The 14357-nt window shown below is 34.4% G+C and overlaps 6 protein-coding genes across 6 annotated transcripts; 5 read left to right on the top strand and 1 right to left on the bottom strand.

The window, feature by feature from the left end:
- Positions 1-87: 87 nt before the first annotated feature.
- Positions 88-855, top strand: NAEGRDRAFT_3077 (uncharacterized protein; the record flags this gene model as incomplete). Its single annotated transcript, XM_002679338.1, has 1 exon — positions 88-855. A coding segment is annotated over one exon (768 nt), but the record flags the coding sequence as incomplete, so codon positions are not given.
- A 25-nt stretch (positions 856-880) lies between these two features.
- On the bottom strand, positions 881-2606 carry NAEGRDRAFT_79111 (fructose-6-phosphate 2-kinase). The gene is made up of 2 exons (XM_002679219.1): positions 1253-2606; positions 881-1203 (listed from the first exon to the last, which is right to left on the bottom strand). Exons 1-2 carry the CDS (start codon positions 2601-2603, stop codon positions 1010-1012), a joined length of 1545 nt encoding a protein of 514 aa, XP_002679265.1. The 5' UTR covers positions 2604-2606; the 3' UTR covers positions 881-1009.
- Positions 2607-2660: 54 nt separating this feature from the next.
- Positions 2661-4107, top strand: NAEGRDRAFT_57548 (glutamate-1-semialdehyde aminotransferase). The gene has a single exon (XM_002679337.1). The coding sequence runs from the start codon at positions 2692-2694 to the stop codon at positions 4066-4068; it is 1377 nt and encodes a 458-aa protein (XP_002679383.1). The 5' UTR covers positions 2661-2691; the 3' UTR covers positions 4069-4107.
- Positions 4108-5545: 1438 nt separating this feature from the next.
- On the top strand, positions 5546-6935 carry NAEGRDRAFT_79109 (succinate-CoA ligase (ADP-forming); the record flags this gene model as incomplete). The annotated part of the gene is made up of 1 exon (XM_002679336.1): positions 5546-6935. The coding sequence occupies one exon, from the start codon at positions 5546-5548 to the stop codon at positions 6869-6871; it is 1326 nt and encodes a 441-aa protein (XP_002679382.1). The 3' UTR covers positions 6872-6935.
- Positions 6936-11093: 4158 nt separating this feature from the next.
- On the top strand, positions 11094-12230 carry NAEGRDRAFT_65547 (uncharacterized protein; the record flags this gene model as incomplete). The annotated part of the gene is made up of 1 exon (XM_002679335.1): positions 11094-12230. The coding sequence occupies one exon, from the start codon at positions 11094-11096 to the stop codon at positions 12228-12230; it is 1137 nt and encodes a 378-aa protein (XP_002679381.1).
- Positions 12231-12266: 36 nt separating this feature from the next.
- NAEGRDRAFT_79107 (endomembrane protein 70) lies at positions 12267-14293 on the top strand. Its single transcript, XM_002679334.1, has one exon. It carries the CDS (start codon positions 12272-12274, stop codon positions 14261-14263), a length of 1992 nt encoding a protein of 663 aa, XP_002679380.1. The 5' UTR covers positions 12267-12271; the 3' UTR covers positions 14264-14293.
- The last annotated feature ends 64 nt before the right edge of the window (positions 14294-14357 follow it).

Raw genomic sequence — 14357 nt, 5'->3', positions numbered from 1 at the left:
TGCAGAGTAAAAATGAGCACAGTCGCGTTAGAACAAAAGCAAGATGCAGAACATTCCGAAGCCACAAACATCATAGCCAACACAACATTAAAGTTATATGAAGGATGGATAGGAAATAATACACTTTGTTGTCAAGGAAGATTGATTCTCGGGCCCGATAGAAAATTGTTCATTATTACACTTGTTTTAATTTTTCTCCCTGCAATAGCCTATGGCCCTGTAATAATGCCACACTTTATTTTGTTCATTCATCCTGCTGTTGGGGTTGTGTTGTTAGTTTTACCTTTGATTGGATTTATATTGATGATGGTTGGCCTATTCTATACAAGCTTTACGGATCCAGGCATTATTCCAAGAAGAAAATACTTTGACAAAAACATTGCAGGTGCAATCGAAAACAATTCAAGAAAAATGGAACCTCCACCCTTCCAAAAAGTTTATTTAAACAGCAAGGACGTTGTTGAGCTTAAATACTGTGCTACGTGTGAAATATATCGTCCCCCAAGGGCCTCTCATTGCAGGAGATGTGATAATTGTGTAGAAAAGTTTGATCATCACTGTCCTTGGACTGGCACTTGTATTGGCAGACGAAACTACAGATCATTCATATTATTTATTTTTAGTACCACTATCACTTCATGGTTTGTGATTTTGGTTTGTGTGGCTCACACAGTTCTAGTTTGGATATATTATTTTAATTTGAATGATGTGGTTTTGGATAAGGTTTCGAATTCAATAAGATATTCAATTGGAGGAATTATTATTATGATTTACATTTTCCTTTCACAATTTTTTGTTGGATCATTAAGTGTGTTCCATTCGTTTCTAATTTCTTCTGGTCAAACAACTTATGAATACGTTAACAAGAATAAGAGAAACTATAATAAGGGAATATTTAATAATTGGTTCCACACTCTTTGTGTAATAACTGAATGTAAAAAAAGCAAAATGATGATGAGAAGAAATCTTCCAATTCCCTTACAAATTTCAAAAGAGACCAAAAATTAAATTATTTCTTTTGAGACATAATTAATTCGTATTCTTTTTGTACCTCTTGATTTAAATCGTATCTCTTTTCCTCCACCCCATATGCGTTAGGGATTATTTCAATAACTGTGTTTAATGGAATTGGAAGTCTTGTGCAAGTTTCTGGACGTAGTCCAGTGAGATATGAATACAATATACGATTTACAGCTTGATGACCTTTTTGAGAGTATTGATTAATTGAAAATTAAACCTAAAATAAACCTACCAATTATTAAAAGAGGGCATCTCTGTCTTTCTAGTTCAGCAATGGCTGGTTCAATTCTATAAATCATATCTAAATAACTTTCTCCGTTTTGTGGTCTGTATCTGAATTTGTCAGCCTCTCTGGCCTCATATTCATGAGGAAGCTCTTCTTTCACTCTTTCATATGTCATTCCTTCACAAACGCCAGCATCTAGCTCATTTAAGCATCTCCAACGAACAACTTTGAAGTTTTCATCATGTTTAAAATGGAAGGATGTCTGTTGTGTTCTTTTTAAAAGACTAGTCCAAACCATCATATTGTCCAATTGTGGTTTTTCGATTGATATTTCTTGATTCCTTCTCTCTTCTTGCATCCTCTTAACAAATCTATATAATACTTTAGCATAGCATTGACCTTTTTCAGTCAAGTTTGAATCTCCTCCTAACAATCCCATTGTATTATCCATACTTTCTCCATGTCTTGAAAGCCATATTACTCTTGGAGCTAAATGAATGTTCATTAAACACTGATTAATTTTTCCAGGTACATATCCACCAATTCTATTAAGGATGAATTTTTTACCAATATCTATCATTTGAATATAACTTAATCTCTTTTCCTCATCGTCTGAAATAGTTTCATATACTTGTTCATAGGCTTTGATTCTTTGCATAAAATCGTTAATTGCTTGTTCTGCAGAAACACCTTTGTAATCTGAAGACTTGATTTTAATATCCCTTACATTGGCTTCAATAATTTGTGGATTGTTACAGATAGATTCCACAAAAATAATATGATTTGGCTCCAAAGGTCTTGGTAGATTTTTGTCTGTCAAATGATCAATAATCATTTGTCTTCGTTCTCTGGTTGTGTTTGTTGCGTCAAAAATTGCACATTTGATCTCTCTTTTTGTATATTCCTCAGCACAATTCCCACCACCATATTTCATTTTCTTTGAGGATTCCTCGTTTTCAGTTTCATCCAACATTAACCAATCAATCAACTCTTGAAGAGTAACAAGACCAATCCTCTTTCTTTGTTCTTGCCCTTCTGAATTGTTCTTATCCCAGAAGAAAGAAGATTGCCCAGCTCCTAGCATTTCTCTTCTTTTCTCTCCAGCATTAAAAATTGAACAATCAATATTCAACCAGTTCAAATATTTGGTTAGCTGTCTGGCAATGTAGGATTTTCCTCTAGCTGGCAATCCTACCATAACAATTACATAATGTTTAGATGGATTTTTCTTGTGGTCTTGGAAAAAATTGCTTTCTTCGCAATCAACAGCAATTGGAGTGGATGGCAAGACTTGCGGGTTAGAGATCTCCAGAGATTCGTGGTTGGAGAAACTTGCGCTTGGCTGATGTGTAGGCATTTTATATTGGAAGAATCGGTTTTGAAAAATTGTAAACAATTGTTCCACCGAATCGACCAAAAAAAATCTCCAAACACTCTCGCCGCGAATGTCTCAACAACTTGTTCAAATCGATAGAGAACATCTCAAGAAGCTCTATGCTGAAGAAGAAGCTTTGTTCTTGAAGAATCACCCAAAGTGTCGTGACGCCTTTGAAAGAGCTAAGAACTCTCTTCTTGATGGTGTACCAATGCACTGGATGAAGAAGTGGACTGGTGGTCATCCATTGTTTGTTAAACAAGCTAAAGGAGGTCACTTTACCGACTTGGATGATGTTAAATTTATCGATTTTTGCCTTGGTGATACTGGTTCCATGACTGGCCACTCTCCTGATGTTGTCGTTGATTTTGTTTCAAAACAATTAAATAATGGTATTACTTATATGTTACCAAACGAAAATGCAATTTGGGTTGGTGATGATTTAAAGAAGCGTTTTGGTCTTCCATACTGGCAAGTTGCTGTTTCTGCAACTGATGCCAACAGATTCACTTTACGTATTGCTAGACATATTACCAAACGTCCAAAGATCCTTGTTTTCAACTATTGCTATCACGGAACTGTTGATGAAGCTTTTGTCACCCTTGCTGATGATGGTGTTACTGCTGAATGTCGTGCTACAAATATTGGTCCACAAACCAATCCAACAAATACCACAAAGGTTGTTGAATTTAATGATGTTGAAGCTTTGGAAAGAGCTTTGGCTCCTGGTGATGTTGCTGCTGTTTTGTGTGAACCAGCCATGACAAACATTGGTATTGTTCTCCCACAACCAGGATTTTTAGATAAGCTCCGTGAACTCACTACTAAATATGGTACTCTTTTGATTATCGACGAAACTCATACCATCTCTGCTGGTCCAGGAGGTTTGACTAAGGAATTAGGATTAAAGCCAGATTTGTTCACTATTGGTAAGGCTATTGGTAGTGGTGTTCCAACTGCTGTTTATGGTTTGAGTCACGAAGTTGCCAGACGTTTATCTGAAACTGTTCAACTTGAAGGTATTGATGTTGGTGGTATTGGTGGTACTTTGGCTGGTAATGCTCTTTCAGTTTCTGCAATGCGTGCAACATTGGAAAATATTCTTACACCAGAAAATTATGAATATACCATTGCTCTGGCAAAGAAATTCTGTGAAGGTGTTGAGCAGGTTATTGCTGATTTCAATTTACCTTGGATTGTTAAACGTCTTGGTTGTCGTACTGAATATTGGTTTAGACCAACCGAACCAGTCAATGGTGGAGAAGCTGCTGCTGTTTGTGACTTTGAATTGGACCAATATATGCACTTGTATGCCCTTAATCGTGGTATTTTGATGACACCATTCCACAACATGGCTTTAATTTGTGTTAACCATACTGAAGAAGATGTTGATGTCCATACTAGAGTTTTCCGTGAAAGTGTTGAAGCTTTATTGAAGAAGAATTAAATTATTAAAAAACAAACTGAAATAAACTACAATTTTGAAATTAAGAAATCAGCCATTTCAACTCCACTTAAGTAAGCCCCTTCGACTCTTCCCTGTTGTGTCCAATCACCAATACAGGCAATTCCATCATTATACCATTCACTTACAGAGTAGGTTGAATTTGTTGAAAATGGAATAGAATATCTCCATCTATGAACATTGACATGATCAGCAGCTTGTGTAATAATTTCAGACCCATTCTTGTTTTCAAAACGTTCTAATAGTTTCATAAAATCATTGAATAGAATATGTTGAACTTCAGTACTGGATTTTTCTAAATTGGTAGAAGACCAGTATTTGGAAGCATGAACAACCCACATCTCTCTATCTTGTTGCTCATTGTTTCTGCTTGATTGATTGCATATCCAAGATATAGAACAATTATCCATATTAACAAATGCTCCTCCCTTAATGGTTGATTGATTAAGTTTTGTTGGGAAAGAAATCATCATTGACCAACATGGATACATTTCCATTTTCTCAACTTTAGTTAACAAATTGGTTGGATGCTCTGTTGTTTGAAGTAATTGTGCTGTTTGTTCTGGAGGGCAACTAAGTATTATTAAATCGAATAACTGTTCATAAATCGAGTCAACTAGCCCAACTTTCCACTTTCCACTGATGTCTTTTGAGATTGTTTTCACAAGTTTTTCCATTTCAAAATTGACATAAACATTTGAAATTTTGGCTGTGTCTAAAATCTCTGATTTCATTGATTTACAAAGAGCATTCATACCATTACTTGTTGAAATATATCTTGAAATCAAGTCGTTAGAGTTATTATCACTCAAACTGCCAAGTTGGGCGGATTTTGTCCTAATTGTCATGTCATTCTCTAATGATACAATAGGATCATCCCATAAAATTACTTGTTTCTGATCGATCCATTGATTTACTTGCTCCTTGAATTGTTCACTTCTGACTGTGAAATATTGTGCTCCATGATCGAAATAAGCCGTTTTTCCATCCAATGTTGCTCTTCTCGTTGCCATTCGTCCTCCAACTCCTCTAGATTTTTCAAAGAGTGTGATTCCATCAACAAGTGAGGAAGATTTTGGATTAGAAATTAATTTCTTAACAAGAGACAAGGCACTCAAGCCACTACCAACCACAGCAATGGAGATTTTCATTTTTTTATAATTGATTTGACGAAGTTTATATCATTGATTTTAAAAGTTGCACGACAATAACCATGTTTTAAGTTTTGAAAAACAAGATAAAAGGCAAAATTAACTCTTAATTCTAAGACTGATAAAAAAACAATATCCTATCACCTAATGTGCTTTGATAGGTGCATACTTTCGTGAAACAAGCAAAAATGAAGTTTCTCAATGATGACGACAATGCCCTAAAAACTTTGTAAGAAAAGGCGAAGAAAGCTCCTCTTTATCATACGCTAACGGGATTCTTGAATAACAACAAAAAACAACAACAAAAAATGTTCTCATCATCATCCAATCGTATCTTTAGAGTATTGGGCAAAAAGAACCTCTCTCAAATCTCAACCAACACAACACAAAAACGTCTTCTCAATCTCCACGAATACCAAGCACAAGATTTGTTCAGAAGTTATGATATTTCCGTTCCAAGAGGCAAAGTGCTAACAAGTGCAACAGAAACCAAGAAGGCCTGCACTGAATTGGGAAATCATGTCGATTATATTGTCAAGGCTCAAGTGTTAGCTGGTGGTAGAGGTAGAGGTAAATTTAAGAGTGGACTTAAAGGAGGTGTTCAAAAGGCTCTTTCAATTGGAGAAGCTGAAGATTACGTATCAAAGATGTTAGGACAAGTACTAGTTACAAAACAAACTGGTGCTGAAGGTAAACCATGTAACAAGGTTTATGTTCAAGAAAGATTATATGCTCGTAGAGAATTATACTTGGCTATTCTTTTGGATCGTCAATCTGGTGGACCTGTATTAATTGGTAGTACCCAAGGTGGTATGGCCATTGAAGATGTTGCTAGAGAAAGTCCTGAAGAAATTCATACAATTCCTATTAGTGTAAAGGAAGGATTGCACAAATCACAAGCTGAAGGTTTAGCTCGTAAATTGGGTTTCCGTGATGAATTGCTTGACCAAGCTGTTGACCAAATTACAAAATTGTACAATTTGTTTATGAAGACAGACTCTGTACTTTTGGAAATTAATCCTCTCATTGAAACTGCTGACGGAAAAGTTATTTGTGCAGATGCTAAAGTTAACATTGATGACAATGCTTTCTTCCGTCAAAAAGAACTTTTTGCACTTAAAGATATCACTCAAGAAGATCCTCGTGATGTTCGTGCTGCTAAATATGATTTGAATTATATTGGTCTTGATGGTAATATTGGTTGTATTGTCAATGGTGCTGGTTTAGCCATGGCAACCATGGATATTATCAAATTATATGGTGGTGATCCAGCCAACTTTTTGGATGTCGGTGGTGGTGCTTCCCAAGATCAAATTGTTGAAGCTCTTAAAATTTTGAACGATGACCATCATGTGCAAGCTATTCTTGTTAACATTTTTGGTGGTATTATGAGATGTGACCTTATTGCTCAAGGTTTAATTAATGCTATGAAGGAAACTGAATTAAGAGCTCCTGTTGTTGTTCGTTTGCAAGGTACTAATGTCCAACAAGCTAAGGATATTTTGGCCAAGAGTGGAATTCGTGTTATTCCTGCTGACAATCTGGAAGATGCTGCTCAAAAAGCTGTTAAGATTGCTTCCATTGTTGTTAACGCCAACGATTTGGGCTTGAAGGTCAATTTTGAAACTAAATAATCATTTTGATATGCCAATAGGGTAGTTGAAAGCATATCCCAATAAATTATTCTTTTATTTATTTAAAAACCATAAGAATAAATCTTTTTATTTGCACAAGAAAAAAATACCATCACTCAACCTCAAGAGGTTGATTGCTGTTATTAATGATGAACAACCTTTGTGTATACTACCTTAGTGTAGGAAGAGCCGTATGATGGTTATTCTCTCTCACACTCAGTACGATTAGTTAATGGTTGAAGTTTACGTTGCTTAACGACGGTGGGGCTTTGGGAATCCTTGTGTGAACCTTAGATTCTGCATGTTGTTCTGCTTGGTAGACTGATACTAAAGACTTATCCGAAAAAGAGTGTGAACAGAGCAGTGATTATGTAAATACACTCTGATAAGAGCAACTAGAATTTTAAAATACAAAAAATGGAAGTAACTCATGAAGCCTTGCTTGACCTTTTTGCTTCTTCAACCGCAAAAAGAGCACAAATAATCATCCAACACCTATTTCGTAAGTTTAACCAGTCACAATTCAATAATTATTACCATCCACAAGCTCGAACAAATAACCAAGATTCTACAATGGAAAATCAGCTTCCTATGGACAATATTAATTTAATTTTGAAAAATATTGGTTGTGATGATTCCGAAGATGGATTATTCTTCAAAATCAAACAAAACGAAAACAATAAGATTCATCTCACCAAATCGGAATTAAACAGGTTATTATCACTTCTGAATGGAGCAATAGACTCAGGATTGATAGATATAACACCTTTTACATCTATAGATCTATCTCTATCAAATTCAAATAATTGCAGACATACTCTCAACACAAAACTTTGCTCTTCTTTAATTCATAAATTGGCCAATTTGAAGGATGTGGATCTTAGCAACATAATGGATGTAAATGATTCATTTCTGGTGGGTCTATCACAGAGTATCCCAAATTTAGAAAAGCTATACATTAAATCCACGCCAATAACTGATTGTGGAATGAGTGGATTTTTAAAATATTTAAAAAAACCCCAAAATTTATTAGAACTTGATCTATCAAATACCAATATAACAAACAAGTCCATTGAATTATTGGCAAACAAATTGGAGCCTTACAATAATTTCAGAAAGTTGGAACTTGAAAATATTCGCCTGGATTTGAAATCTGCTTCTAAAATATTATCAGCATGTTCGAAACTCTTTAAAATTGGGAAGGGTGAAGATGGAGCATTCTATAAATTTAGAAATAATGTGATTCTCAAGTTACCATCAATTAATTATAGAGGAAGTAACTTGACAATTTGGCATCCTTTACTTTGTGAGTCAATTCTGAGAAATATCTTAATGATACACAAATACAATCCAAATATAGAATCGATTGATTTGAGGAGCAACCTTTTATCTATGGAGGCAGTTGTCAAATTAATTAATTTATTGAACTTTTCCTCCATTCAACAAATTAATTTAAATCAATGCTCTCACAATTTAAATTGAGATGATAACAAAACATAGTAAGTCTATCTGATCAACCAAGCTTATTCAAAAATCAATTATTTTTCATCATTTTTGCTTGTATTTAATTTGCTTTTATCAGAAATGTAATTAATCATTTCCACAAAATCATTAAAACTTGTTAATTTTTGGTGCTGTTTTTGTTTTTTGTTTTGAAGTACAGTTTCATCAGTGATTGGGTAAAGAGGAGGTAACTCACTCAGTTCTTTCCTCTCCTTAATGCTTCTTGAGAGTGGTTTTTCTTTTTCAATAACTTTTTGCTCCTCTTTTACTGGTATTATTTCTTTTTGTTTGTTGTTATTCTCTGTTAGTTTTTTTAGCTCCTTGGTAGCCTCATTAATTTCATTTTCTGTTCGTAGAATTTCCTCTACCTCCTTCCTAGACATTTTTTTAGATTATTAATTGTAGTTTGATGTGCAGTGGTGCACAAGTTCATACAACTACGATTTTAACAGAATAATTCTATTTAAATATTTGCAGATTACAATGCTTGCAAGAATATTGAGGTTTCTTCTTGTAGTATTTAATTCCCATTTGTAATATTGAAAAACAACCGTTACGCTTTTTTTTAACTTTTAAATTTCCCTCCAAAAAAATTTAAAAAGTTAACTGAAAAAAAAATGTCCTACCACTTTGAAGACTCGGCCGATATTAATGACGATTTAACTTCAGATCTTTCTTCAGTATACGAACCAAGATGGAAGAGAAAGCAAAAACAAAAGACACTCTCTTCCACAACACTTGATATCGATGGTAGTAGTAGTACTAGCAATATTGATCAGAGATTTATTCCCTCTAGAAGGACTTCACAAGACATGGACATTTGCAAGTATAATTTAATTAACAATCAAATGGAGGATGATGAAGATATGAGTGTTTCCGAAGGTGACAAGGAAAATCTACATAACAAGATATTAGAGCAACGATTGTTTGATGGTAAGAAAGTAAAGGATGCAAAAATCCTGGCCCTTACTGAAAAAGCTCCAAAGGCACCTGCTGATTGGAACAATAATCTACGTGTACTTTATTCTCAAAACAAAATATTCCCTGGAACAACTACCACTTCTACAAGTCAACGAAAACAAGTTTCTTCCAGACATATTCCTCAAACTCCAGATAAGGTTTTGGATGCTCCAGGTATGATTGATGATTACTATCTCAATCTATTGGATTGGAATCAAAATAACATACTAGCTGTTTCATTATGTGACAGTGTATATTTATGGAATGGTGAAACGTGTGAAATCAATAAGTTGATGTCCTGCTCTCAACAAGATAATTATGTTACGAGTGTGTCCTGGTCAGAAGATGGTAGTTTTTTGGCTGTTGGAACAAATTACAACGATGTTCAAATATGGGATGTATCCAGAAGTAAGCAAATCAGAACAATGAAAGGTCATACCCAAAGAGTTTGCTCTCTATCTTGGAATTCTTACATTTTGTCAAGTGGAGGCAAAGATGGTAAAATATTATCCCATGATGTAAGACAAGCCAAACATTTATTGACAACACAAAGTGCCCATCAAGACTTTGAGGTTTGTGGTTTGAAATGGTCTCCTGATGGAAATCAATTGGCTAGTGGAGCAAATGATAATATATTGAATATTTGGGATAAGAGCTTGATTTTAACTCAAAATGAGGTTCTTCCAAAGTTTTCATTGAGAGAGCATGTGGCTGCAGTTAAAGCCTTGGCATGGTGTCCTTGGCAAAATAATTTATTGGCTTCTGGAGGAGGAACAAGTGACAGAAAGATGATGTTTTGGAATACCCAATCAGGTACATTACTTAATACTATTGATACCAATTCTCAAGTGTGCTCAATTATTTGGTCAAAGAATGATAGAGAAATTATCTCATCTCATGGATTTTCACAAAACCAGTTGTGTGTTTGGAAGTATCCTTCTCTCGTAAAAGTTGCCGAATTGACTGGTCATAAAAGTAGAGTATTACACATGGCTCAAAGTCCTGATGGGACAACTGTAGTAAGTGCTGCAGGTGATGAAACTTTGAGATTTTGGAAAGTATTCAGCCCAAACACTCTTTCAGAAAAATCCATACCTTCAGAACATCAATCTGTTTTATCAACTGCTCCAAGAAACATGAGAAGTATTCGATAATAATTGTAAATAAGTAAAATTAAAATTTTTTGAAGGCAGATTTGAGCTCATCATGATGTAGGTAATCCCAATCATCAGTACCAATAAATTTTTCTCTTACATCTTCATTCCAAATTTTGTTATTCTTTGTATTGTCAAGTTCCGATTCACATTTAGATAGAATATAATTTTCAAGCATTACTCGTGATGAAAAATCGTTAATTATCTTATCATTTAAATAAATTTCATTTCTTTCTTCGGTTGTAAATATTGTATCTTGCATAATTTCATCAATTGGTCCTGTGTCAAATATTCTTCCTTGAGAAATTCTGGAAAGATCGTGTTGAAGACTGTTCAGTTCATCATTTATGTTTCTATTGATCGGAACCTCATGAATTTCTGAAATATCTTCCAAAAAAGAGGACTCCATGATGGAAACCCTTGGTATTGTATCATTCCTTCGTAAAACAGGAGAAGAATTTGAAATTGGGGAAATAAGTGCCGTGTTCAAATCAAGATTGCTCATTTTTTATTTCTTTGGTAACAGTAATACCAATAATCTGATGATTTTACAATTAACTACGGTTTTCATCTAAAAAAGAAGCTTCTTAATTTAATCAAAAAAAATGGTTTTTGATTTCGAAGATTCATTTGTTGATGAATTGTTAAGTAGTGCTTCAAAGAGCTTGCTTGTTTATGGAGACAACACTGATGGGCAGCTGTTATCAGACAATAAGACCAAGTTATCAAGCCCAAAAATCTTGCAGCTGCCTATTTCAACAATAGACGGCATTTCAACTGGTTCATCTCATACTTTTATTAGACAAGGTTCTCTTCTGTATTGTTGTGGAAATAATTTCTTTGGGCAGCTTGGTATGTGTGAAGTGAAGAAACAATGCGATTTCGAAATAATCGATTTTTTTAATAAGAGATCAGAACCCTTAAGATCTGTTATTTGTGGCTACAACCAAACATTTTTCTTGACGGAACAGGGTAAAGTTTATGGTTGTGGGTTCAATGAGGAAGGTTGTTTAGGAATTATCCCTAATTCTAATGTTTACAACATTACTGAAGTTAAAATACCTGGTGGAAAATCTATTCAAAAAATCGCCATAGGAATGTACCACGTTCTAATGTTGTCTGACGACGATCAGCTTATGGTATCGGGGTTGCAAAACCAAGGCCAATTATTTCTAGACACAAAAACAAAAAATCAAAAAGCCTTGATTATCAATAAGGAAATGTCTGTTAAAGAATTGCAAGAAATAGGATGTGGTCAATACTACTCAATTGCTTTCTCAAAGAAACTAAAGATTTTTGTGTCTGGAGTTTTGAATGGAGGAAACACTCCTGTGTTTCTAGAGTTTGACTTGAATAAGGAATTTGGATTTTCAATGGAAAATTCATTGCCTTTACTTACCTGTTCTCTTATTTGTTGTGATGATTGGTTTTTGGTCAGATCAAGTTGTGAGTTTAATCTCTTTCTCGAAAAAGACTACTTTTTTAAGTGGGTTGATGGTAAGGTTAAAGATGTAACAATCTGTTTCAACAACAAAATCAATGAAGAGGTTGTCAGAGTTTGTAATAGCAGGAAGGTCATGGCTTTAACATCAAAGTCAGGGAAACTTTTTTATCTCACAAACTCAGATAAGGAGATAGTGGGTCTTGCAAATGAGCCCAGTTTGTTTTTTATTAGTGTATCCCATCCCTTCCTCAATGAGTCTCTTCTTGATGATGGTTTGTTGGCTGTTGTGGGAAATTGATTACGTAATACATCGTTTGTAAGAAGAATAATTAAAAAAAAATGAGAGCACCAATCAACGTTCTCATTACCCAACTAGTGTTATTACTCGTTTTTGTTTCTTTCATTAACGCTTTCCTACCAGGAATACCTGATAATTATTATGAAGAAGGAAATACTGTAAAAATTAAAACCAGGAAATTATCTAGTACTCACAATTTGGCTTTTGATTTTTATTCTATGCCATATTGCAAACCAAAGGAAATTAAAAATAATGTAGAAAACTTGGGAGAATATTTGCTCGGTGATCGTATCCACAACTCAGTGTATTCTGTTGAATTTAAGAAAGATGTTATTTGCAAGAGATTGACTTCAATTTCCTCTTGTGATGGAAAAGCTGATTCTTGTGTGGAGACAGAATGTCCTTCCCAAATCACCTCTGATGATATTAAAAATTTGAAGGAAAAAATTGATGAAGATTATTTGGCACAATTAGTTGTTGATCAACTTCCTTTTGCTAATCTTCAAGGTTATACTTCCTGCGGAAATCCTCCACCATCAAAGGAAGAAATTTTGAATCAAGAAAAATCTACAAAGTATTATAGACCTGATGGTTATCCTGTGGGATGTAAGGAAAAGATTCAATCTGCTGATGGAACTGTCGGATTTAATTATTATTTGAACAACCATTTTACTTTTGTGTTGTATTACCATGTTAGAAAGAATGGTAAACAAGTTATTGTTGGTGCTGAAGTTTATCCAACCAGTATTGAACACACAGAATCTTCTTGTACTGGTGATAAGCCACTTCCAGATGATTTTGATAGATTAGTTATTGATGACAACTTGAAGAATGTTCAATACTCTTATTCTATTATTTGGAAAGAAAGCTCAATTGCTTGGGGATCTAGATTTGACGCATACGTCAATACTGAGGAAAATCCAGATGACTATCGTATTCACTGGTTCTCAATTATCAACTCATTGCTCATTGTCTTCTTCTTGACTGGTATGGTTGGTATGATCATGTTGAGAATTTTGAGAAAGGATATCAATTTATATAACGAAAAGGATGAAGAAGATCCAGGTGATGAAACTGGTTGGAAGCTTGTACATGGTGATGTATTCCGTACTCCAAAGAATTCTACATTGTTGGCATTAAGCGCAGGAGCTGGTATGCAAGTATTGGGCTGTTTGGTTGTTTCATTATTATTAGCCCTTGTTGGTTTCATTTCTCCGGAATCAAGAGGCTCACTTCCAACTGTTATATTGGTTTTGTTTGCATTTATGGGTATTATTAATGGATATACCACTTTGAGACTCTACAAGATGTTCCAAGGTAAATCATGGAAGACAGTTTCACTTTTGGCAGCTTTGGCTTTCCCAGCAATTCCATTGTTCCTCTTCACTTTTGTTAACTTTTTGGTTTGGGTTTCTGTCCATTCTACATCAGCCCTTCCTTTCCTTTCACTTCTTGAAATCTTTGGTTTGTGGCTTGCAATCTCTGTTCCACTTGTTGTTGTAGGTGCTTTCTTTGGAAACCGTTCAAGTGAAATTGAAGTTCCAGTCAAGACTTTGCAAATCCCTAGACAAATCCCAGTTCAACCTATTTACATGCATCCAGTTATCTCTGTTTTAATGGGAGGTGTATTGCCATTTGGAAGTGTTTTCATTCAATCCTACTTTATTTTGAGCTCCATTTGGTTGCACCAATATTATTACTTGTTTGGATTTTTATTTGTTGTCTTCCTTATTTTGGTTGTAACTTCTGCTGAAATTAGTGTTGTATTTGCTTACTTCCAATTATGTAATGAAGACTACCGTTGGTGGTGGAGAAGTTTCTTGAGTAGTGGTAGCTCTGCATTGTACCTCTTCCTTTATTCTGCTTTCTACTACTTTACTTCTCTTGAAATTGATACTTTCATGATGACAGTTCTCTATTTCGGATATTGTTCAATTTTATGTTACTTCTTCTTTGTTTTGACTGGTGCTGTTGGATTCTTCTGTTCTTTATGGTTTGTCAAAACAATTTATGGTAGTATTAAGGTTGACTAAATTTCTTATTTATAAAATTAAATATTTAAATTTGTTGAGTAATATTCTAGCAAAAATCAATGCCTTTATTTCCTCAAGGAAGTTATTAAAATAA

The sequence above is a fragment of the Naegleria gruberi genome (genome assembly GCF_000004985.1).
Source record: "Naegleria gruberi genomic scaffold NAEGRscaffold_14, whole genome shotgun sequence".
Taxonomy (NCBI): Eukaryota; Heterolobosea; class Eutetramitea; order Acrasida; family Naegleriidae; genus Naegleria; species Naegleria gruberi.
This window is presented reverse-complemented; position numbering and strand designations above follow the sequence as displayed.